The sequence below is a fragment of the Artemia sp. Qi Xiang Cuo genome, chromosome 10 (assembly GCF_049724085.1).
Source record: "Artemia sp. Qi Xiang Cuo chromosome 10, ASM4972408v1, whole genome shotgun sequence".
Lineage (NCBI taxonomy): Eukaryota > Metazoa > Arthropoda > Branchiopoda > Anostraca > Artemiidae > Artemia > Artemia sp. Qi Xiang Cuo.
In genome coordinates this window covers 18309544-18333164 of record NC_142803.1, presented here as the reverse complement: position 1 = coordinate 18333164, position 23621 = coordinate 18309544, and the positions used below count along the sequence as shown (strand labels likewise).

At 33.7% G+C, this 23621-nt stretch overlaps 2 protein-coding genes across 2 annotated transcripts in view; one reads left to right on the top strand and one right to left on the bottom strand.

Moving 5' to 3' along the window:
- LOC148947537 (uncharacterized) overlaps nt 1-22317 on the bottom strand; it is a 37714-nt gene extending 15397 nt beyond the window's left edge. Inside the window, exon 1 of the mRNA XM_089095738.1 lies at nt 22245-22317. Coding sequence (XP_088951864.1) covers nt 22245-22317 — 73 coding nt within the window. The remainder of the gene's footprint in view (nt 1-22244) is intronic.
- The window catches only part of LOC148947534 (DNA mismatch repair protein Msh6-like), a 281626-nt gene that overhangs the window by 80139 nt on the left and 177866 nt on the right, over nt 1-23621 (top strand). Inside the window, exon 4 of the mRNA XM_089095293.1 lies at nt 22616-22747. Within this exon, the coding sequence (XP_088951419.1) occupies nt 22616-22747 (132 nt within the window). The remainder of the gene's footprint in view (nt 1-22615; nt 22748-23621) is intronic.

The following is a 23621-nucleotide window of genomic DNA, read 5'->3' as shown; positions in this document are numbered from 1 at the left end:
ATATTCCAACTCTTGCATTTCAAGGAAAGAAATCGAAAATGAACTTTTAAAAATCAAGAGAATGTAACTGTGACAAGGTAAACCACAACAAAACAATACTGAAATATTCCAACTCTTGTAGTTCAACGAAAGAAATTGAAAATGAACTTTTAAAAATCAAGAGAATGTAACTGTGACAAGGTAAACCACAACAAAACACTATTGAAATAATCCAACTCTTGCATTTCAATGAAAGAAATTCAAAATGAACTTTGAAAAATCGAGAGAATGTAACTGTGACAAGGTAAACCACAACAAACCGCTACTCAAATATTCCAACTCTTACATTTCATTGAAAGAAATTCAAAATGAACTTTGAAAAATTAAGAGAATGTAACTGTGACAAAGTAAACCACGATAAAACACTACTGAAATATTCTAACTCTTGAATTTCAACGAAAGAAATTCAAAATAATCTTTTGAAAAATTAAGAGAATGTAACTGTGACAAGGTAAACCGCGACAAAACACTACTGAAATATTCCAACTCTTGCATTTAAGCGAAAGAAATCGAAAATGAAGTTTGAAAAATCAAGAGAATGTAACTGTGAAATGGTAAACAACGACAAACTACTACTGAAATAATCCAACTCTCCTAGTCGATTAGGTCATTCTATGCCCATATATAGACTCTCGTCATGACCTCCTGATAGGGTTCTACCGATTATGTAATCAATTCTCAGAAATCCAACTGTCCTAGTCGATTACGTCATTCTATGCCCATATATGAAAAATCAAGAGGGTGTAACTGTGATAAAGTAAACCACGACATAACACTACTGAAATATTCCAACTCTTGCATTTCAATGAAAGAAATCGAAAATGAACTTTGAAAAATCACGAAAATGTAACTGTGACAATGTAAACCACGACAAAACACTACTGAAATATTCCAACTCTTGCATTTCAATGAAAGAAATCCAAAATGAACTTTGAAAAATCAAGAGGATGTAACTGTGATAAAGTAAACCACAACAAAACACAACTGAAATATTCCAACTCTTGTATTTCAAAGAAAGAAATTCAAAATGAACTTTTAAAAATCAAGAGAATGTAACTGTGATAAGGTAAACCACAACAAAACATTACTGAAATATTCAAACTCTTGCATTTGAATGAAAGAAATTCAAAATGAACTTTGAAAAATCGAGAGAATATAACTTTGACAAGGTAAACAAAGACAAACCACTACTGAAACATTCCGACTCTTACATTTCATTGAAAGAAATTCAAAATGAACTTTGAAAAATTAAGAGAATGTAACTGTGACAAAGTAAACCACGATATAACAGTACTGAAATATTCCAACTCTTGCATTTCAACGAAAGAAATTCAAAATGAATTTTGAAAAATCAATAGAATGTAACTATGACAAGGTAAACCACAACAAAACACTACTGAAATATTCAAACTCTTGCATTTCAACGAAAGAAATAGAAAACGAACTTTGAAAAATCAAGAGAATGTAAGTGTGAAATGGTAAACCACGAAAAACCACTACTGAAATATTCCAACTGTCCTAGTCGATTAGGTCATTCTATGCCCATATATGGACTCTCGTCATGACCTCCTGATACGGTTCTACCGATTATGTAATCAATTCTCAGAAATCCAACTGTCCTAGTCGATTACGTCATTCTATCCCCATATATGGACTCCTGTCATGACCTTCTGATAGGGTTCTACCGATTATATAATCAATTTCTCAGAAAACCCTTTGTCCTAGTCGATTACGTCATTCTATGCCCATAAATGGATTCCCGTCACGAGCTCCTGATAGGGTTCTACCGATTATGTAATCAATTTCTCAGAAATCCATTTGTCCTAGTCGATTACGTCATTCTATGCCTATAAATGGATTCCCATCACGAGCTCCTGATAGGGTTCTACCGATTATGTAATCAATTTCTCGGGAATTCTCTCCTTTCCATTACGCAATCAATTTCTCGGAAATCCTCTCCCCTCGAGGGATTCTATGCCCACATATGGAGTCCCATCACGTGCTCATGAGGTTAGGTTAGGTTACGCAATCAATTTCTCGGAAATCCATTTTCGCTCTCGAGTCCTAGATCAATATATCTCTTCCCCACCTTCCCCTTAGAAACAACAAATTAATTCCCCTTTCTTGAATCAATAATTCCCCTTAGAAACAACAAATTAATTCCCCTTTCGTGAGGTTAGGTTCGATTACGCAATCAATTTCTCAGAAATCCATTTCCCCTAGGGAGTCTATGCCCATATATGGTGCCCCGTCACGAGCTCAGGAGGTTAGGCTAGGTTACGCAATCAATTTCTCAGAAACGTGTTCTTCATAGCGATTCAATGCCCATATATGGTGCCCCGTCGGACTGACAGCAGAGGTGTTCTCCCTAGGGACTCTATGCCCATATATGGTGTGCTGTCACGAGTCGATAGGTCATTCCTACTGTGGTCATCTCAAAATTTTGATTGGGTGACTTTGGGAAAAAATGAGCGTGGGAGGGGGTCTAGTTGCCGCTCCCCCACCCCCAATTTTCGGGTCACTTAAAAAGAGCACTACAACTTTTGATTTCCGTTCGAATGATTCCTCTCGCGATATTTTATGACCACTGGATCGATACGAACACCCCTGGGAAAAAAAACAAAAAAAAACAAATAAACACGCATCCGTGATCTTTCTTCTGGCAAAAAAAAATGCAAAATTCCACTTTTTTTGCAGATAGGAGCTTGAAACCTTGACAGCAGGGTTCTCTGATACGCTGAGTATGATTGCTTGGTTTTCATTAAGATTCTATCACTTTTAGGGGGAATTTCCCCCTGTTTTCGAAAATAAGGCAAATTTTTTCCGGGTCGTAAATTTTGATGGGTAAAATTAAACTTGATGAAACTCAAATATTTGAGATCAGCATAAAAATATGATTCTTTTGATGTATCTACTGGTATCAAAATTGCGTTTTTTAGAGTTTTGGTTACTATTGAGCCGGGTCGCTCCTTACTTACAGTTCATTACCACGAACTGTTTAATAAGCTATAGGCTACAAATCATACAAAAGTTGCTTATTATTTTTCTTCACACTAACATTATTTGACATTAATAACCAACGGTTCGTGATAAATAAGTCCGAAAATATTGTAAAACTTCACAAGAAAACATTTTACCCTAATAACCAAATTTTTACTTTAAGCTGTAGTGTAAATTTTTTATGAATAATATTTTTGGGGTCACTTCCCTTTAAATCCCCTATTTCTCGGTCATGTACTTAGTCAATAGCTAAATTTTGCCTCATCATAAGGGGATGGGGCGGGGAAGGGGTGTGGTACAATTTTTACGGTAATACGATTGTATTTGGGGATAGTTCTTAAGAAGAAATACATTTATACCACATTTTCTTTAAATTCTTTTGTTTCTATCTCAGGATTAGCCTTCATACAGAGTTACTAATTGTTCAAGCCTTAGAAGTTGTAAAGGTAGGCCTAGATATCTAAATAAATTTACTAGGCTATCCCTAATTTGAGCAAAATGTATTTTGCGTAAAATTTCCTTTGCCTAACTAACAGGTTTGGAGGACCATAAAAAGATCCTAAACCTGCAGTTTAAAATATTACGTCCACTGAAAATATTACACGGGTGAAGGTACCTGAATAATAATTGTGAGGGTAATGGAAGGTGAATATGTTTGAGAACAAAAGATGGTAAGACAAATACAATTCTCAGATAAAACAGAAAAGAACCTAATTTTTACCCACCAAATGAAAAAAAAAGAAAATTTAAAGGGTCAGAATTCTTCAATTCCTTCAATATATCATGCATTCAATCATTAGGTATTAAACATTAATACAGTATGTCCAAAACCAAAAATAGCAAAAGAAAACAAAATTTAAACTTACGATTCGGCTTTTTAAAAACAATTTTCCTTTAGAAGCTCAATTTCAAACCCCCAAATCCAACTCAACCGTTAAACAACAGTAGAGTAGTACCTTATATTTCCAGGAGCTTATGTTCCTTCCTATGATATTCTAGCCGACTATGTTCCTTCCCATGCTATTTGCTTGGCTTATGTTCTTCCTGTGCTATTTGCTTGGCTTATGTTCCCTCCCATGCTATTCTAAGGGCTTATGCTCCCTCCCATGCTATTCTATAGCGCTATTTTCCTTCCTATGCTATTGTAAGGGCTTATGTTCTTTCCTATGCTATTATAAGGACTTTTGTTAGTTCCTATGCTATTATAAGGGATTATGTTCCCTCCCATGCTATTTTAAGGACTTATGTTTCTTCCCATACTATTCTAAGAGTTTATATTCCCTCTCATGCTATTATAAGGGTTTATCTCTCCTTCCATTCTCTTCTTTTTCTTCCAATGTTATTCAAAGGACTTTTGTTCCCTCCCATGATCTTCTATAGCGCTAAGTTCCTTCCCTTGTTATTCTAAGGGACCTCTACATGTGATTAAACACGTTATGAAACTCCATGTAATTTGTTTATGCCCTGTTGTTACATGTCCAAACAAACGGGGATTCCCCACTGATTCCTAAACACTGCAAAAAAGATAGCAGAATGGACGGGGATTCCTCACACAAGTTTGTTTCAACTCTTAAGTTTTTCAACCAGAGTGTTTTTTCGAGCCGACATCTGTTTTTTAGGGAGCTAATCAGAGAATCGCTTACATATGATTTTCCCTTTGCATAAGAATTCGCTGGGGGGCTTAAAAAGGCGAAAATGGGTGAACTACATGACTTTATAAGACGGTTCGTGAAAATCCCAAGTTTTTTTCTGATTTTTTGGACAATTGCCTTAACTTGAGAGTAGTTTGTTAGAAATGCGTCGTTGATAATTAAAAAATCAGATGCCAAAAACAAACAAAAAAAAGGATTGTATTACCTGATAGGCTCGTATATTTCGCTTTATATTTCCAAAGTCAAATAAGATGAAGAAATGTCGGAGTGTAGGTTCGACATCACCAGGGTCCGGCGAGGAAAATTCTTTTTGGTGGGGGGCTTAAAAACTCAAAATTAAGTTAACTTCATGATTTTATAATACGTTTCGTTAAAATTTCGAAGTTTTTTCTGATTTGTTCGACAATGGCCCTAACTTGAGAGCAGTTTTTTAGATATTTGTCGTTGATAATTAAAAAATCATATGCTAAACTCAGACAAACAGAAGGATTGTAACACCTGATTGGGTCGTATATTTTGCTTGATATTTCTAAAGTCAATTAGGATGAAGAAATGTCGGAGTGTAGGTTTGATATCACCCGGCACGTGCAAGGGAATTTTTTTGTTGGTGGGGAGCTTAAAATGGTAAAAATAGGTGAACTACATGAGTTTATAAGACGGTTCGTGGAAATTCCAATGTTTTTTCTGATTTTTTGGACAATCGCCTTAACTTGAGAGTAGTTTGTTAGATATGCGTCTTTGATAATAAAAAAATCGGATACTTAATTCTGACAAACAAAAGGATTGTAACACCTGATTGGTCGTGTTTTGTCGTGGTTTACACTGTCACAGTTACATTCTCATGATTTTTCAAAATTCATTTTTTGATTTCTTTCGTTGAAATGCAAGAGTTGGAATATTTCAGTAGTGTTTTGTTATGGTTTACCTTGTCACAGTTACATTCTCTTAATTTTTTTAAGTTCATTTTGGATTTCTTTCGTTGAATTGAAAGAGTTGGAATATTTAAGTAGTATTTCGTCATGGTTTACCTTGTCACAGTTACATTCTCTTGATTTTTAAAAGTTCATTTTGAATATCTTTCGTTGAAATGCAAGAGTCGGAATATTTCAGTAGTGTTTTGTTGTGCTTTACCTTGTCACAGTTACATTCTGTTGATTTTCAACGTTCATTTTGAATTTCTTTCATTGAAATGCAAGAGTTGGAATATTTCAGTAGTGTTTTGTTGTGCTTTACCTTGTCACAGTTACATTCTCTTAATTTTTCAAAGTTCATTTTGAATTTCTTTCGTGAAATGCAAGAGTTAGAATATTTCAGTAGTATTTTGTCGCGGTTTACTATATCAGATTTACATTCTCTTAATTTTTCAAACTTTATTTTTGAATTTATTTCGTGAAATACAAGATTTGTAATGCTTCGATAGTGTGTTGTCATGGTTTACCTGTCAGAGTTGATATAGCTTTATTTTTAAATTTTCATCTTGTATTTTTTCCTTGAAATGAAAGAGCTTGAATATTTCAGTAGTGTCTTGTAGTGGTTTACATTTTCACAGTTAAATTCTCTTGATTTTTCAAAGTTCATTTTGGATTTCTTTCGTTGAAATGCAAGAATTGGAATATTTCAGTAGTGTTTTGCCTTGGTTTACCTTGTCACAGTTACATTCTCTTGATTTTTCAAAGTTCATTTTGACTTTCTGTCGTGAAATGCAAGAATTGGAATATTTCAGTAGTGTTTTATCGTGATTTACATTGTCACAGTTCATCTTCTGATTTAATACATGCAATAAACTGGCTAGTGTCGATAACCGGACAATTCATTTTTTCTCTTTTTTATCAAAAAAAATTTTCAATATCTCCAAGGCAGAGCAATTTCTTCATAAAATCCACTATTTAATACCCACCTCCGGCATACAGGGACAACATACATCAAGAGTATCTTGGATACACAGTACAGAAGTTTAATTCAGAAAATTATAAAAAAAAAAAATTTGACGGGGTTACGTGCGTGCACGTAACCCTGTGTAAATTTTTTTATGGTGTTTTGCTATTGTTGACTTGGCCACAGTTACATTGTCTTAATTTTTCAAATTTTATTTTGGATTTCTTTCGTTAAAATGCAAGATTTGGAATATTTCAGTATTGTTTTGTTATCGTTTATCTTGTCACAGTTACACTCTCTTAATTTTTTAAAGATTATTATGAATTTCTTTCGTTGAAATGAAAGAGTTGTAATATTTCAGTAGTGTTTTGTTGTGATTTACCTTGTCATAGTTACATTCTGTTGATTTTCATAGTTCATTTTGAATTTCTCTCATTGAAATGCAAGAGTTGGAATATTTCAGTAGTGTTTTGTTGTGCTTTACCTTGTCACAGTTACATTCTCTTAATTTTTCAAAGTTCATTTTGAATTTCTTTCGTGAAATGCAAGAGTTGGAATACTTCAGTAGTGTTTTGTCGTGGTTTACCATGTCACAGTTACATTCTCTTGATTTTTCAAAGTTCATTTTGAATTTCTTTCGTGAAATGCAAGAGTTGGAATACTTCGGTAGTGTTTCGTCGTGGTTTACCTTGTCACTGTTACATTCTCTTGATTTTTCAAAGTTCATTTTGGATTTCTTTCGTTGAAATGCAAGAGTTGGAATATTTCAGTATTTTTTTGTTGTGCTTTACATTATCACAGTTACATTCTCCTAATTGTTCAAAGTTCATTTTGAATATCTTTCGTGAAATGCAAGAGTTGGAATATTTCAGTAGTGTTTTGCTATGGTTTACTTTATCACAATTACATTCTCTTGATTTTTCAAGGTTGTTTTGGGATATATGTTGTTGAAATACGAGAGTTGAATTACTTAAGTCGTGGCTTGCCGTGTTTTACTTTGTTACAGTTACATTCTCATAATACTTCAAACTTTATTTGAATTTGTTTCGGTGAAATACATGTGCTGTAACATTCCACTAGTGTTTTATAGTGGTTTACAATGTCAAAATATTCTGTTGATTTTCAAAGTTCATTTTGAATTTCTTTCATTGAAATGCAAGAGTTGGAATATTTCAGTAGTGTTTTGTTATGCTTTACCTTGTCACAGTTACATTCTCTTAATTTTTCAAAGTTCATTTTGAATTTCTTTCGTGAAATGCAGGAGTTGGAATATTTCAGTAGTGTTTTGTCGTGGTTTACAATGTCACAGTTACATTCTCTTGATTTTTCAAAGTTCATTTTTGAATTTCTTTCGTGAAATACAAGTTGGAATGCTTCGGTAGTGTTTTGTCGTGGTTTACCTTGTCACAGTTACATTCTCTTGATTTTTCAAAGTTCATTTTGGATTTCTTTCCTTGAATTGCAAGAGTTGGAATATTTCAGTAGTGTTTTATCGTGGTTTACCTTGTCACAGTTACATTCTATTGATTTTTCAAAGTTCATTTTGAATTTCTTTCGTTGAAATACAAGAGTTGGAATATTTCAGTAGTGTCTTGTCGTGGTTTACCTTGTCACAGTTACAATCTCATGATTTTTCAAATTTCATTTTGGATTTCTTTCGTTGAAATGCAAGAGTTGGAATATTTCAGTAGTGTTTTGCCGTGGTTTACCTTGTCCCAGTTACATTCTCTTGATTTTTCAAAGTTCATTTTGAATTTCTTTCGTGAAATGCAAGTCGGAATATTTCAGTAGTGTTTTGTCGTGGTTTACTTTGTTACAGTTCATATTCTGATTTAATACATGCTATAAACTGGCTAGTGTTGATAACCGGACAATTCATTTTTTTTCTTTTTTATCAAAAAAAATTTTCAATGTCTCCAAGGCAGAGCAATTTCTTCATAAATTCCACAATTTAATGCCCACTTCCAGCACACAGAGACAACACACACAAAGAGTCTCTTGGATAAACAATACAGAAATTTAATTCAGGAAATTATAAAAAAAATTTAGACGGGGTTACGTGCGCGCACGTAACCCCGTCTAAATTTTTGCATTTCAACGAAAGAAATCCGAAATGAACTTTGAAAAATCATGAGATTGTAACTGTGACAAGGTAAACCACGACAGAACACTATTGAAATATTCCAACTTTAGCATTTAAACTAAAGAAATCCAAACTGCACATTGAAATGCCATGAGATAGCATCTGAAACCTGGAAATGCACAAAAAAACGCTACTGAAGAAAAACAGCACATGAATTTCTGTGAAAGAAATCCGAGATGAGCATCGAAAAACCAAGGGCATGCTTCTGTGGCTAAGTAAACCCCAAAAGAAAACAACTGAAGCATTCCAACTCTTGCATTTCACGAAATAAATTCCAAAATGAACTTTGAAAAATCAAGAGAATGTAACTGTGACAAAGTAAACCACGACAAAACACTACTGAAATATTCCAACTCTTGCATTTCACGAAAGAAATTCAAATTAAACTTCGAAAAATTAAGAGAATGTAACTTTGACAAGGCAAACCACGACAAAACACTACTGAAATATTCCAACTCTTGCATTTCTATTAAATAAATTAAAAATCAACGATGAAAATTAAGATTATGTCACTTTGACAAGGTAAAGAACAAATAAAACCTACTGAAATATTCCAACACATACATTTCAAAGACAGGAATTCAAATTGAATTCCAAAAACTATTGAAAAAGTAATTGTTAGTAGAAAAAACTTAACAAAATACTACAGAAATATTCCAAATCTTGCATTTCAATGAAAGAAATTCATAATGAACTTTAAAAAATCAAGAGAATGTAACTGTGACAAGGTAAACCATAGCAAAACACTACTTAAATATTCCAACTCTTGCATTTCAACGAAAGAAATTCAAAAATGAATTTTGAAAAATCATGAAAATGTAACTGTGACAAGGTAAACCATGAAGAAACCCTACTGAAATATTCCAACTCTTGCATTTCAATGAAAGAAATTAAAAATGAACTTTAAACAATCAAGAGAATGTAACTGTGACAAAGTAAACCATAGCAAAACACTACTGCAATATTCCAACTCTTGTATTTCACGAAAGATATTCAAAATGAACTTTGAAAAATCAAGAGAATGTAACTGTGACAAGGTAAAGCACAACAAAACACTACAGAAATATTCCAACTCTTGCATATCAAGGAAAGAAATCCAAAATGAACTTTGAAAAATTAAGAGAATGTAACTGTGACAAGGTAAACCACGACAAAACACTACCGAAGCATTCCAAATCTTGCATTTCACGAAACAAATTCAAAAAGAACTTTGAAAAATCAAGAGAATGTAACTTTGATATAGTAAACCATAACAAAACACTACTGAAATATTCCAACTCTTTAATTTCAACTAAATAAATTAAAAATAAACTTTGAAAAATAATGATAATGTAACTGTGACAAGGTAAAGCACAACAAAACACTACTGAAATATTCCAACTCTTGCATTTCAACGAAAGAAATTCAAAATGAACTTTGAAAATCAACAGAATGTAACTGTGATAAGGTAAAGCACGACAAAACACTACTTAAATATTCCAACTGTTGCATTTCATGAAAGAAATCCCAATTAAACTGTGAAAAATCAAGAGAATGTAACTGTGACAAGGTAAATCACAACAAAACACTACTGAAAAATTCCAACTCTTGCATTTCAAGGAAAGAAATCAAAATTGAAATTTGAAAAATCAAGAGATTGTAACTGTTACAAGGTAAAGCACAACAAGACAATACTGAAATAATCCAACTCTATCAGTTAAAGGATAGAAATCCGAAATAAACTTTTAAAAATCAAGAGAACGTAACTCTGACAAGGTAAACCACTAAAAAACACTTCTAAAACATTCCAGCTCTTATATTTCACGAAAAAAATTCGAAAGGAACTTTTGAAAAATCAAGAGAATGTAACTGTGATATGGTAAACCACGACAAAACACTACTGAAATATTCCAACTCTTGCATATCACGAAATAAATTAAAAATGAACTTTGAAAAATAAATATAATGTAACTCTGACAAGGTAAAGCACAACAAAACACTACTGAAATATTACAACTCTTGCATTTCAACTACATAAATACAAAATGAACTTTAAAAATCAACAGAATGTAACTGTGACAAGGTAAACCACAACAAAACACTACTGAAATATTCCAACTCTTGAATTTTAAGAAAGAAATTCAAAATGAACTTTGAAAAATCAAGAGAATGTAACTGTGACAAGGTAAAGCACAACAAAACACTACTGAAATATTCCAACTCTTGCATTTCAACGAAAGAAATCCAAAATGAACTTTGAAAATGAATGAATGTAACTGTGACAAGGTAAAGCACAACAAAACACTACTGAAATATTCCAATTCTTGCATTTCAATTAAAGAAATTCAAAATGAACAATGAAAATCAACAGAATGTAACTGTGACAAGGTAAAGCACAACAAAACACTACTGAAATATTCCAACTCTTACATTTCAAAGAAAGAAATTCAAATGAACTTTAAAAAATTAAGAGGATTTAACTGTGACAAGGTAAACCACGAAGAAACACTACTTAAATATTCTAACTCTTGCATTTCAAAGAAAGAAATCCAAAAAGGAATTTTTAAAAATCATGAGAGTGTAAATGTTATAAAGTAAACCACGACAAAACACTACTGAAATATTCCAATTCTTGCATTTCAAGGACAGAAATCCAAAATGAACTTTGAAAAATCAAGAGAATGTAACCGTGACAAGGTAAACCACGAAAAAACACTACTGAAATATTCTATCTCTTTCATTTCAAGGAATGAAATCCAAACTAAACTTTGAAAAATAAAGTGAATTCAACTGTGTAAAGGTAAACCACGACAAAACACCACTGAAATATTCCAACTCTTGCATTTCACGAACAAAATTCAAAATAAACTTTGAAAAAACAAAAGAATATAACTGTGACAAGATAAACCATGACAAGACACTAATGAAATATTCCAACTCTTGCATTTCAACGAAAGAAGTCAAAAATGAACATTAAAAAATCAAGAGAATGTAACAGTGACAAGGTAAACCACGACAAGACACTACTGAAATATTCAAACTCTTGCTTTTCAAGGAAGAAATCCAAAATGAACTTTGAAAAATCTAGAGAATGTAACTGTGACAAGGTAAAGCACAACAAAACACTACTGAAATATTCCAACTCTTGCATTTCAACCAAAAAAAAAATCAGAAAAAACCTTGGGATTTTCACGAACCGTCTTATAAACTCATGTAGTTCACCCATTTTTGTCTTTTTAAGCCCCCCACCAAAAAAATTCTCTCGCATGTGCTTGATGACGTCAAACCTACACTCCAACATTTCTTCATCTTAATTGACTTTTGAAATATCATTCAAAATATACGAGCCAATCAGGTGTTACAATCCTTTTGTTTGTCTGAGTTTAGCATCCGATTTTTTAATTATCAACGACGCATTTCTAACGCATTAAAAATTTCCCTCGCACGTGCCTGGTGATGTAAAACCTACACTCCAACATTTAGTCATCTTACTTGACTTGAAAAATATCAAGAAATATATACGAGCCAACAAGGTTTTACAATCCTTTTGTTTGTCTGATTTTAGCATATGATTTTTTAATTATCAACGACACATTTCCCGCAAACTAATCTCAAGTTAAGGCAATTATCCAAAAAATCTTCGTGCATGCTGGACGCATTTCTAACAAACCACTCTCAAGTTAAGGAAATTGTCCAAAAAATCAGAAAATACCTTGGGATTTTCACGAACCGTCTTATAAACTCATGTAGTTCACCCATTTGTGCGTTTTTAAGTCCCCCACAAACAAAAAATTTCTTTCGCAATTGCCTGGTGATGTAAAAACTATAGTCCGACATTTCTTCATCTTATTTAACATTAGAAGTATCAAGAAAAATGTACGAGCCAATCAGATAATACAATCATTTTGTTTGTCTGAGTTTAGCATCCTATTCTTTAAATATCAAAGTTGCATTTCTAACAAAATACTCTCAAGTTAAGGCGCTTGTTCAAAAAATCAGAAAAAAACATGTGAATTTAGCGAACCGTCACATAAACTCATGTAGTTCCCTAGTCTGTCGTTTTTAAGCCCCCCACCAACAAAAAATTTCCATTGGTCGGTCTGGGTGATATCAAACATACATTCCAACATTTCTTCATCTTAATTGACTTAAGACATATCATTCAAAATATACGAGCCAATCTGGTTTTACAATCCTTTTGTTTGTCTGATTTTAGCATCCGATTTTTTAATTATCAAAGACGCATTTCTAACAAACTACTCTCAAGTTAATTCAATTGTCCAAAAAATCAGAAAAAACCTTGGTATTTTCACGAACCGTCTTATAAACTCATGTAGTTCACCCATTTTTGCCTTTTTAAGTCCCCCATCGAATTGTTATGCAAAGGGAAAATCATATGTAAGTGATTCTCTGATTGGCTCCCTAAAAAACAGATGTCGGCTCGAAAAAACACTCTGGTTGAAAAACTTAAGAGTTGAAACAAACTTGTGCGAGGAATCCCCGTTCATACTGCTATCTTTTTTGCAATGTTTAGGAATTAGAGGGGAATCTCTGCTCATTTGGAAATGTAACAACAGGACATAAACAAGTAGCATGTAATTTCATAACTTGTTTAATCACGTGTAGAGGTCCCATAGAATAACAATGCAAGGAACATAGAAGATCATGGAAGGGAACATAAACCCTTAGAATAGCAAGGGAGGGAAAATAAACCCTTAGAATAGCAGAGGAAGGAACATAATCCCTTATAATAGCATAGGAGGAAGCATAAGCCCTTAAAATAGCATGGGAGGGAACATAAGCCCTTATAATAGCATAGGAAGGAACATAAGCCCTTATAATAGCATAGGAAGGAACATAGCGCTATAGAATAGCATGGGGGAACATAAGCCCTTAGAATAGCATGGTAGGGAAAATAAGCCAAGCAAATAGCACAGGAAGAACATAAGCCAAGCAAATAGCATGGGAAGGAACATAGTCGGCTAGAATATCATAGGAAGGAACATAAGCTCCCGGAATAGCATAGGAAGGAACATAAGCTCCTGGAAATATAAGGTACTACTCTACTGTTGTTTAACGGTTGAGTTGGATTTGGGGGTTTGAAACTGAACTTCTAAAGGAGAATTGTTTTTAAAAAGCCGAATCGTAAGTTTAGATTTTGTTTTCTTTTGCTATTTTTGGTTTTGGACATACTGTATTAATGATTAATACCTAATGATTGAATGCATGATATATTGAAGGAATTGAAGAATTCTGACCCTTTAAATTTTCTTTTTTTTTCATTCGGTGGGTAAAAATTAAGTTCTTTTCTTTTTTATCTGAGGATTGTATTTGTCATACCACCTTTTGTCCTCAAACGTATTCACCTTCCATTCCCCTCACAATTATTATTCTGGTCCCTTCGCCCATGTTATATTTTCAGTGGACGTAATAATTTAAACTGCATTTTTAGGATCTTTTTATGGTCTTCCAAAGCTGTTAGTTAGGCAAAGGAAATTTTACGCAAAATACATTCTGCTCTAATCAGGGATAGCCTAGTAAATTTATTTAGATATCTAGGCCTACCTTTACAACTTCTAAGGCTTGAACAATTAGTAACTCTGTATGAAGGCTAATCCTGAGATAGAAACAAAAGAATTTAAAGAAAATGTGGTATAAATGTATTTCTTCTTAAGAACTATCCCCAAATACAATCGTATTACCGTAAAAATTGTACCACACCCCTTCCCCTTATGATGAGGCAAAATTTAGCTATTGACTAAGTACATGACCGAGAAATAGGGCATTTAAAGGGAAGTGACCCCAAAAATATTATTCATAAAAAATTTACACTACAGCTTAAAGTAAAAATTTGGTTATTAGGGTAAAATGTTTTCTTGTGAAGTTTTACAATATTTTCGGACTTATTTATCACGAACCGTTGGTTAATATCGTCAAATAATGTTATTGTGAAGAAAAATAATAAGCAACTTTTGTATGATTTGTAGCCTATAGCTTATTAAACAGTTCGTGGTAATGAACTGTAAGTAAGGAGCGACCCGGCTCAATAGTAACCAAAACTCTAAAAAACGCAATTTTGATACCAGTAGATACATCAAAAGAATCATATTTTTATGCTGATTTCAAATATTCGAGTTTCATCGAGTTTAATTTTACCCATCAAAATTTACGAGCCTGAAAAAATTTGCGTTATTTTAGAAAAAAGGGGAAAATTCCCCCTAAAAGTGATAGAATCTTAATGAAAACCAAGCAATCATACTCAGCGTATCAGAGAACCCTGCTGTCAAGGTTTCAAGCTCCTATCTGCAAAAAAAGTGTAATTTTTCATTTTTTTGCCAGAAGAAAGAACACGTATGCGTTTTTTTTTTTTTTTTTTTTTTTGCAGGGGTGTTCGTATCGATCCAGTGGTCATAAAATATCGCGAGAGGAATCATTCGAACGGAAATCAAAAGTTCTAGTGCTCTTTTTAAGTGACCCGAAAATTGGGGGTGGGGGAGCGGCAACTAGACCCCCTCCCACGCTCATTTTTTCCCAAAGTCACCCAATCAAAATTTTGAGATGACCACAGTAGGAATGACCTATCGACTCGTGACAGCACACCATATATGGGCATAGAGTCCCTAGGGAAAACACCTGTTCTGTCAGTTCGACGGGGCACCATATATGGGCATGGAATCCCCAGGGAGAACACGTTTCTGAGAAATTGATTGCGTAACCTAGGCTAACCTCATGAGCTCGTGACGGGGCACCATATATGGGCATAGACTCCCTAGGGGAAAATGGATTTCTGAGAAATTGATTGCGTAATCGAACCTAACCTCACGAAAGGGGAATTAATTTGTTGTTTCTAAGGGGAATTATTGATTCAAGAAAGGGGAATTCATTTGTTGTTTCTAAGGGGAATTATTGATTCAAGAAAGGGGAATTAATTTGTTGTTTCTAAGGGGAAGGTGGGGAAGAGATATATTGATCTAGGACTCGAGAAGGAAAATGGATTTCCGAGAAATTGATTGCGTAACCTAACCTATCCTCATGAGCACGTGACAGGACTCCATATATGAGCATAGGATCCCCCGAGGGGAGAGGATTTCTGAGAAATTGACTGCGTAATCGAAGGGAGAGAATTCCTGAGAAATTGATCACATAATCGGTAGAACCCTATCAGGAGCTCGTGACGGGAATCCATTTATGGGCATAGAATGACGTAATCGACTAGGACAAATAGATTTCTGAGAAATTGATTACATAATCGATAGAACCCTATCAGGAGCTCGTGACGGGAATCCATTTATGGGCATAGAATGACGTAATCGACTAGGACAAATGGATTTCTGAGAAATTGATTACATAATCGGTAGAACCCTATCAGAAGGTCATGACAGGAGTCCATATATGGGCATAGAATGACGTAATCGACTGGGACAGTTGGATTTCTGAGAAATTGATTACATATTCGGTAGAACCCTATCAGGAGGTCATGACGAGAGTCCATATATGGGCATAGAATGACCTACTCGACTATGACAGTTGGAATATTTCAGTAGTGGTTTGTCGTGGTTTACCATTTCACAGTTACATTCCCTTGATTTTTCAAAGTTCATTTTCTATTTCTTTAGTTGAAATGCAAGAGTTGGAATATTTCAGTAGTGTCTTGTCGTGGTTAGCCATGTCATAGTTACATTCTCTCGATTTTTCAAAGTTTATTTTGAATTTCTTTCGTTGAAATGCATGAGTTGGAATATTTCAGTAGTGTTTTGTCGTGGATTGCCTTGTCAGATTTACATTCTCTTGATTTTTCAAAGTTCATTTTGAACTTTTTTCATTGAAATGCAAGAGTTGGAATATTTGAGTAGTGGTTTGTTGTAGTTTACCTTGTCACAGTTAAATGCTCTTGATTTTTCAAAGTTCATTTTGAATTTCTTTCATTGAAATGCAAGAGTTGGATTATTTCAGTAGTGTTTTGTTGTGGTTAACCTTGTCACAGTTACATTCTCTTGATTTTTAAAAGTTCATTTTCAATTTCTTTCGTTGAACTACAAGAGTTGGAATATTTCAGTAGTGTTTTGTCGTGGTTTACATTGTCACAAATACATTTTCGTGATTTTTCAAAGTTCATTTTCGATTTCTTTCATTGAAATGCAAGAGTTGGAATATTTCAGTAGTGTTATGTCGTGGTTTACTTTATCACAGTTACACTCTCTTGATTTTTCAAAGTCCGTTTTGGATTTCTTTCATTGAAATGCAAGAGTCGGAATATTTCATTAGTGTTTTGTTGTGGTTTAAATTGTCACAGTTACATTTTCTTGATTTTTCAAAGTTAATTCTGGATTTCTTTAATTGAAATGCAAGAGTTAAATTATTTCAGTAGTGTTATATTGTGGTCTACCATTATCACAGTTACATTCTCTTGAATTTTCGGAGTTCATTTTGGATTTCCTAGCTATAAAAGTAAGAGTTGGATAATTTCTGTAGTATTTTTTCGTGGTTTACCTTGTAATACTAAGTTTCTCTTGATTTTTCAAAGCTTATTTTGAATTTCTTTAGTTGAAATCCAAGAATTCGATTATTCCAGTACTGTTATTTGTGGTGGTTTACTTTGTCACAGTTACATTCTCTTAATTTTTCAAGAGTTCATTTTGAATTTCTTTCATTGAAATGCAAGAGTCGGAATGTTTCAGTAGTGGTTTGTTGTGGTTTACCTTGTCACAGTTACATTCTCTCGACTTTTCAAAGTTCATTTTGAATTTTTTCATTGAAATGCAAGAGTTGGATTATTTCAATAGTGTTTTGTTGTGGTTTACCTTGTCACAGTTACATTCTCTTGATTTTTAAAAGTTCATTTTCAATTTCTTTCGTTGAACTACAAGAGTTGGAATATTTCAGTATTGTTTTGTTGTGGTTTACCTTGTCACAGTTACATTCTCTTGATTTTTAAAAGTTCATTTTCGATTTCTTTCCTTGAAATGCAAGAGTTGGAATATTTCAGTTGTGTTTTGTCGTGGTTTACATTGTCACAGTTACATTATCTTGATTTTTCAAAGTTCATTTTGGATTTTTTTCATTGAAATGCAAGAGTTGGAATATTTCACTAGTGTTTTGTTATGGTTTACCTTGTCACAGTTACATTCTCTTGTTTTTTCAAAGTTTATTTTGGATTTCTTTCATTGAAATGCAAGAGTTGGAATATTTCAGTAATGTTTTGTCATGGTTTACCTTGTCACACTTACATTCTCTTTATTTTTCAAAGTTCATTTTGGATTTCTTTCATTGAAATACAAGAGTTGGAATATTTCACTAGTGTTTTGTAGTGCTTTATCCTATCACACTTACATTCTCATGATTTTTAAAAGTTCATTTTGGATTTCTTTCAATGAAATGAAAGAGTTGGAATATTTCAGTAGTGTTTTGTTGTGGTTTACCTTGTCACAGTTACATTCTCTTGATGATTCAAAGTTCATTTTGAATTTCTTTCATTGAAATGCAGGAGTTGGAATATTTCAGTAGTGCTTTGTTGTGGTTTACCTTGTCGCAGTTACATTCTCTTGATTTTTTCAAAGTTCAGTTTGGATTTTTTTCATTGAAATGCAAGAGTTGGAATATTTCAGTAGTGTTTTGTTGTGCTTTACCTTGTCACAGTTACATTCCCTTGATTTTTCAAAGTTCATTTTGGATTTCTTTCAACGAAAGAAATTCAAAATGAACTTTGAAAAATCAAGAGAATGTAACTGTGACAAAGATAAACCATAGCAAAACACTACTGAAATATTCCAACTCTTGCATTTCAACAAAGAAATCCAAAAATGAATTTTGAAAAAAATCATGAGAATGTAACTGTGACAAGGTAAACCACGACAAAACACTACTGATATATTCCAACTCCTGCATTTCAAGGAAAGAAATCAAAATGAACTTTGAAAAATCAAGAGAATGTAACTGTGACAAGGTAAACCACGACAAAACACTACTGAAATATTCCAACTCTTGCATTTTAAGGAAAGAAATCCGAAATTAACTTTGAAAAATTAAGAGAATGTAACTGTGATAAAGTAAACCACGACAAGACACTACGGGAATATTCCAAATCTTGAATTTCAAGAAAGAAATTCAAAATAAACTTTGAAAAATCAAAAGAATGTAAATGCGACAAGCTAAATCTCTACAAAACACTATAGAAGTAGTCACATACTATCCACTAAACGTCAGATATCATAAATGTACAATGAAAATTCTTAAGATTTTAACACTGACTATGAACTGCCCAATGAATCAGAACTACAATAGAACAACTAGAGCGCTGAAAGGCAAGAAATCAAAATTGAACTTTTGAAAGATCATGAAACAGCATCTGTGTCACGATCAAGCGAAAAAGAGGCTATTTAAATACCCAAACTCTTGCATTTCAACGAAAAAAAAAATCGAAAAAACATTGGGATTTTCACGAACCGTCTTATAAACTCATGTAGTTCACTCATTTTTGACTTTTTAAGCCCCCCCCCAACAAAAGATTTCTCTCGCACGGGCCGGGTGATGTCAAACCTACACTCCAACATTTCTTCGTCTTAATTGACTGTAGAAATATCGTGCAAAATATACTAGCCAATCAGGTGTTACAATCCTTTTGTTTGTCTGAGTTTAGCATCCGATTATTTAATTATCAACGACTCATTTCTAACAAACTACTCTCAGGTTAAGGAAATTGTCCTTAAAAACAGAAAAACCTTGGGATTTTCACGAACCGTCTTATAAACTCATGTAGTTCACCCATTTTTGCCTTTTTAAGCCCCCCAGCGAATTGTTATGCAAAGGGAAAATCATATGTAAGCGATTCTCTGATTGGCCCCCTAGAAAACAGATGTCGGCTCAAAAATCAGTCTGGTTGAAAAACTTGGAGTTGAAACAAACTTGTGTGGGGAATCCCCGTTCATACTGCTATCTTTTTTGCAATGTTTAGGAACTGGAGGGGAATCCCCGCTCGTTTGGAATGGTACCAACGGGGCATAAGCAAATAGCACGTAGTTTCATAACGTGTTTAATCACGTGTAGAGGTCCCATAGAATAACAAGTGAAGGAACATAGAATAGCATGGAAGGGAACATAAACCCTTATAATAGCATGGGAGGGAACATAGAATAGCATGGAAGGAAACATAAGCCCTTAAAATAGCATGGGAGGGAACATAAGCCCTTATAATAGCATGGGAGGGAATATAAGCCCTTATAATAGCATAGGAAGGAACATAGGCCCTTATAATAGCATAGGAAGGAACATAAGCCCTTATAATAGCATAGGAAGGAACATAAGCCCTTATAATAGCATAGGAAGGAACATAGCGCTATAGAATAGCATGGGGGGGGAACATAAGCCCTTAGAATAGCATGGGAGGGAACATAAGCCAAGCAAATAGCACAGGAAGAACATAAGCCAAGCAAATAGCATGGGAAGGAACATAGTCGGCTAGAATATCATAGGAAGGAACATAAGCTCCCGGAATAGCATAGGAAGGAACATAAGCTCCTGGAAATATAAGGTACTACTCTACTAACAACTTCAAGTATAATTCTTGGCTAATTTTGTCAAGATTGTCTTGACCACGAATGATGTAAATGTAAGAATCTTATAGCATTCGGAATGCTGGATTCGAAAGGGTTTAATCTAAATTCAGAAAAACGATACTTTTGTGAACATATGAAGAACCGTCTATACTTAAATTGTATCGGTCTGGTTGTTATGGAAAGTAACACAGGGGACGAAAATTAACGAACAAGAGATCAGTAAAAAATTATGGTATGTAAAGTTATATTTGATTCTTGGGGAAATTTCGGGATTCGGGGAACCAAATTTTATTCGGGGAAACATAAACTTTCGGCGAAATCCCCGAAAATTCGGGGATAGTGTAAGCCCTGAACTGAAGCGTTAACCAATGATTTTAGGGCGGAGCAAAGCTAGGATGGGACGCAAACTGCCTAAAGAATGTATAAATTTTTCTGGACGTTCTGACTATGAATAATATCTGACTTTCAAATTCTGAAATAATTGTCAAAAATATTTCTGACTATGACTATGACTAAAAATATTATGACTATGACGTTCTGACTATGACTAATATCTAAATTTGACAATAATTGTGAAAAATCGTTTGCTGAGCTGCATTGAATGGGATACTCAGCAGGGTAATGTATGTTCAACTACTCTTTGATCCTCCTGATCTACATTATCCTGCTGATCCTATTTTTGAGAACAACCTAACAAATAGTTTTTGACAATTAACTCAGACGTCTGATTATGTCAGATACGTCTTTTAGGCGTAACTGCGACGATGATCGCTATTATTAGAATCTTTTTTATATTCAACCTGTGTTTTTTGCAAAACTCGAATTTCGCATTTACTGTGTTTTGATTTGAATAGCCACTCACAACATTTTTTGCTTGTCTGATCTCGTTGTTTTTTTTTTTGTTTTTTTTTTAAGTGTATGTCTAAACAATTTTTTTTTGCAATAGGGTCTAACAACTACCCCGCGAGTGGCAACAAGTATTTTTTACCCATTTTGTTAGTATTATTATTTAATTTGTTTTTACATTTATTTATCATTATATTATCATTTATTTTTATTATTATATAATAAAAACTAGACGAGTTTTATTTTTCTGTTTTTTATAGTGTTCAACCACTATCCCATAAGTGGTAATAACCATTTCTTCTTTTATTTTTCACAATATTTATTGTATTTTATTTATTTTTATATTATATTATTGGGTTATCTATTTTTGCTGTTGGTAGTAATTCGTCCATGTATACCTGAATTTTTGCTTAGATTGTTCTGATTTTGTATTTTCACCCTTGTTTTTCTTATTTGTTATCGTTTTTTAAATATTTTTTCCTTCTTTCTGTATTTCTTTTTTTTGTAAAACTAAGCTTCGATACAGAGGTCTTTTCTTGTGAATTCTGACTGGTACATCAGATTGATTATATCAGATCTGAATTATCAGATGTGATTAGTGAGAGACAAGAGATCAGATCATATAGATCTGATTGATCAGATCAGATATTGATTGCTGGTGAATCGGATGCGATTGACATTCGTGAAGTCTTCCAAACAGAAGCAAAATAAAATATGCTATATTAATTTTATCGCAACCAGTGAGAGAATTTCGAAAAGTTGAGTGAATGATTAACAGAGGCCTGTTTTATATTTATTTCATTGGCTTGACTTAAGTCCCTTCCGTCCTTGAAGGTCGTCTTGGGGCATCTTTCTTCATAATGGCGTGGATGTGCCTTTTGTATGCTTTACGGTCTTCTACTAGGCGAAGAAGGTCCGAGAGGCGGTGAGGTGTGAAGTTTTCCTTCCACCTTTTTTGGAGACGAGAACGAGAACCGTGAATTTTGCCTTCGAAGGTGATTTTCGGGAGACAGGACTGACTCATCCGTCATTTAGGACGAGATCTATTTTGCCTTGTTTAGCAAGCGTCCTAACGTTCAGGGTTCCAATAGATAAAATCAATTTAGGAGAAAGCATAGCCTCCGGAATCGGAGTTGTCAATGTTGTTAAAGGGTCTACATTCGCGAGATTCTCGGTCGTCAGATCGTCGGTTGCCCCGGACGCGGTAGTATTGGTTCTCGTTCTTGATCATTTGTACTTCATAATTTTGAATAAGAAATTTATTTTATTATTATTTTTATTATTAATTATTAAGTTTATTAGTTGTTATATTATTAATAATTATTGTATTAATCATGTCATATACTTGTTTTGATATTTAATATTTATTCAGCTGGGGGAGGGGGAGAAAATTTTAATTCTGGCCCGGAAAAGAAGCAAGCCAAACTTTCACCGTCACGGACATATTTTTATTCAGGCTTCGTGAAATCTGGCTACCGAATTTCGGCTACTTTCAGAACTTATCGCTAATCGTCATATTTTTCGTATAGATTCCGTTGATTCTGGACAGCCTAAGAATAAACGAAGAAGGCTTGTGATTGAAAGTGATGAAGATTTAGAAGGAGACGACTCAGAAGATGAATACAAGCCCCCACTTGATAAGAATGATGTGGAACCGTCAGGTAAAAGTTAGTTCATTAAGCCGTATCAAAATTGATCCTGTGGCTGTTCGTTATTCGTGAATAACAGTAATAAGGATCCTCAATTTTTAGTTAATAATGTCAAAATATCAAAATTGGTGCAGTGGCGGTTCGTTATTGGTGAATAACAGTAATAAGGGTTCTCAATTTTTAGTTAATAGTGTTAAAATATGAATTAATTCTTATACGTGAATTTTAATTATATAAATGAATTGAATTTGACGTATAAATGAATTTATACATGATTTTCAAACATACGGAAATTTTCTCTCAGCAATTTATGTAAGATTCCCAAGGTCAATAATCCTTATGATCCTTATTACACATATTAAAACGGAGCTTTTGTGATTTAGAAATTCAGGGTGACGCCAATAATTCGACTTGGGTAAGGGTTGGGTTAAACTCTCTTTTAGGCTGGTATAAAATGTTTTTTGCACTCTCAACATATAAAATCTTGATGAGATAAAATCTGCCAAAGGCCAAAAGTAACAAAAGTAAAAGTAAACAGAAGCAGTTTTAAGAAGGTTTCTCGAAAGTCGAAAATGTGTCGAAAGAAGAAAAAAAGAGACTGCACCTGGGGGGGGGGGGAGGTCCTAATTGCCCCCCTGGGGCTGGGGCTGCTAGGCTTGCCTGCCTTTTCCACTTGACTGGTAGGCAGGCTAAACCAGTTCAGTTCTGAATTTTTCGCCTAATATTCTTTTGAAGTGCCAGAAGTTAAGCTCCGTGGTTAGATTTCTGTATTGCAAAGTTATTTTTTGGTTTGTGTCGCCAAACTATTAGGCCACACAAACCTGAGAGACAAACTTGAGAAAGTTAAAAAGTTATCTTTTTTAAGGGGATGCGATACTTTAAAGGA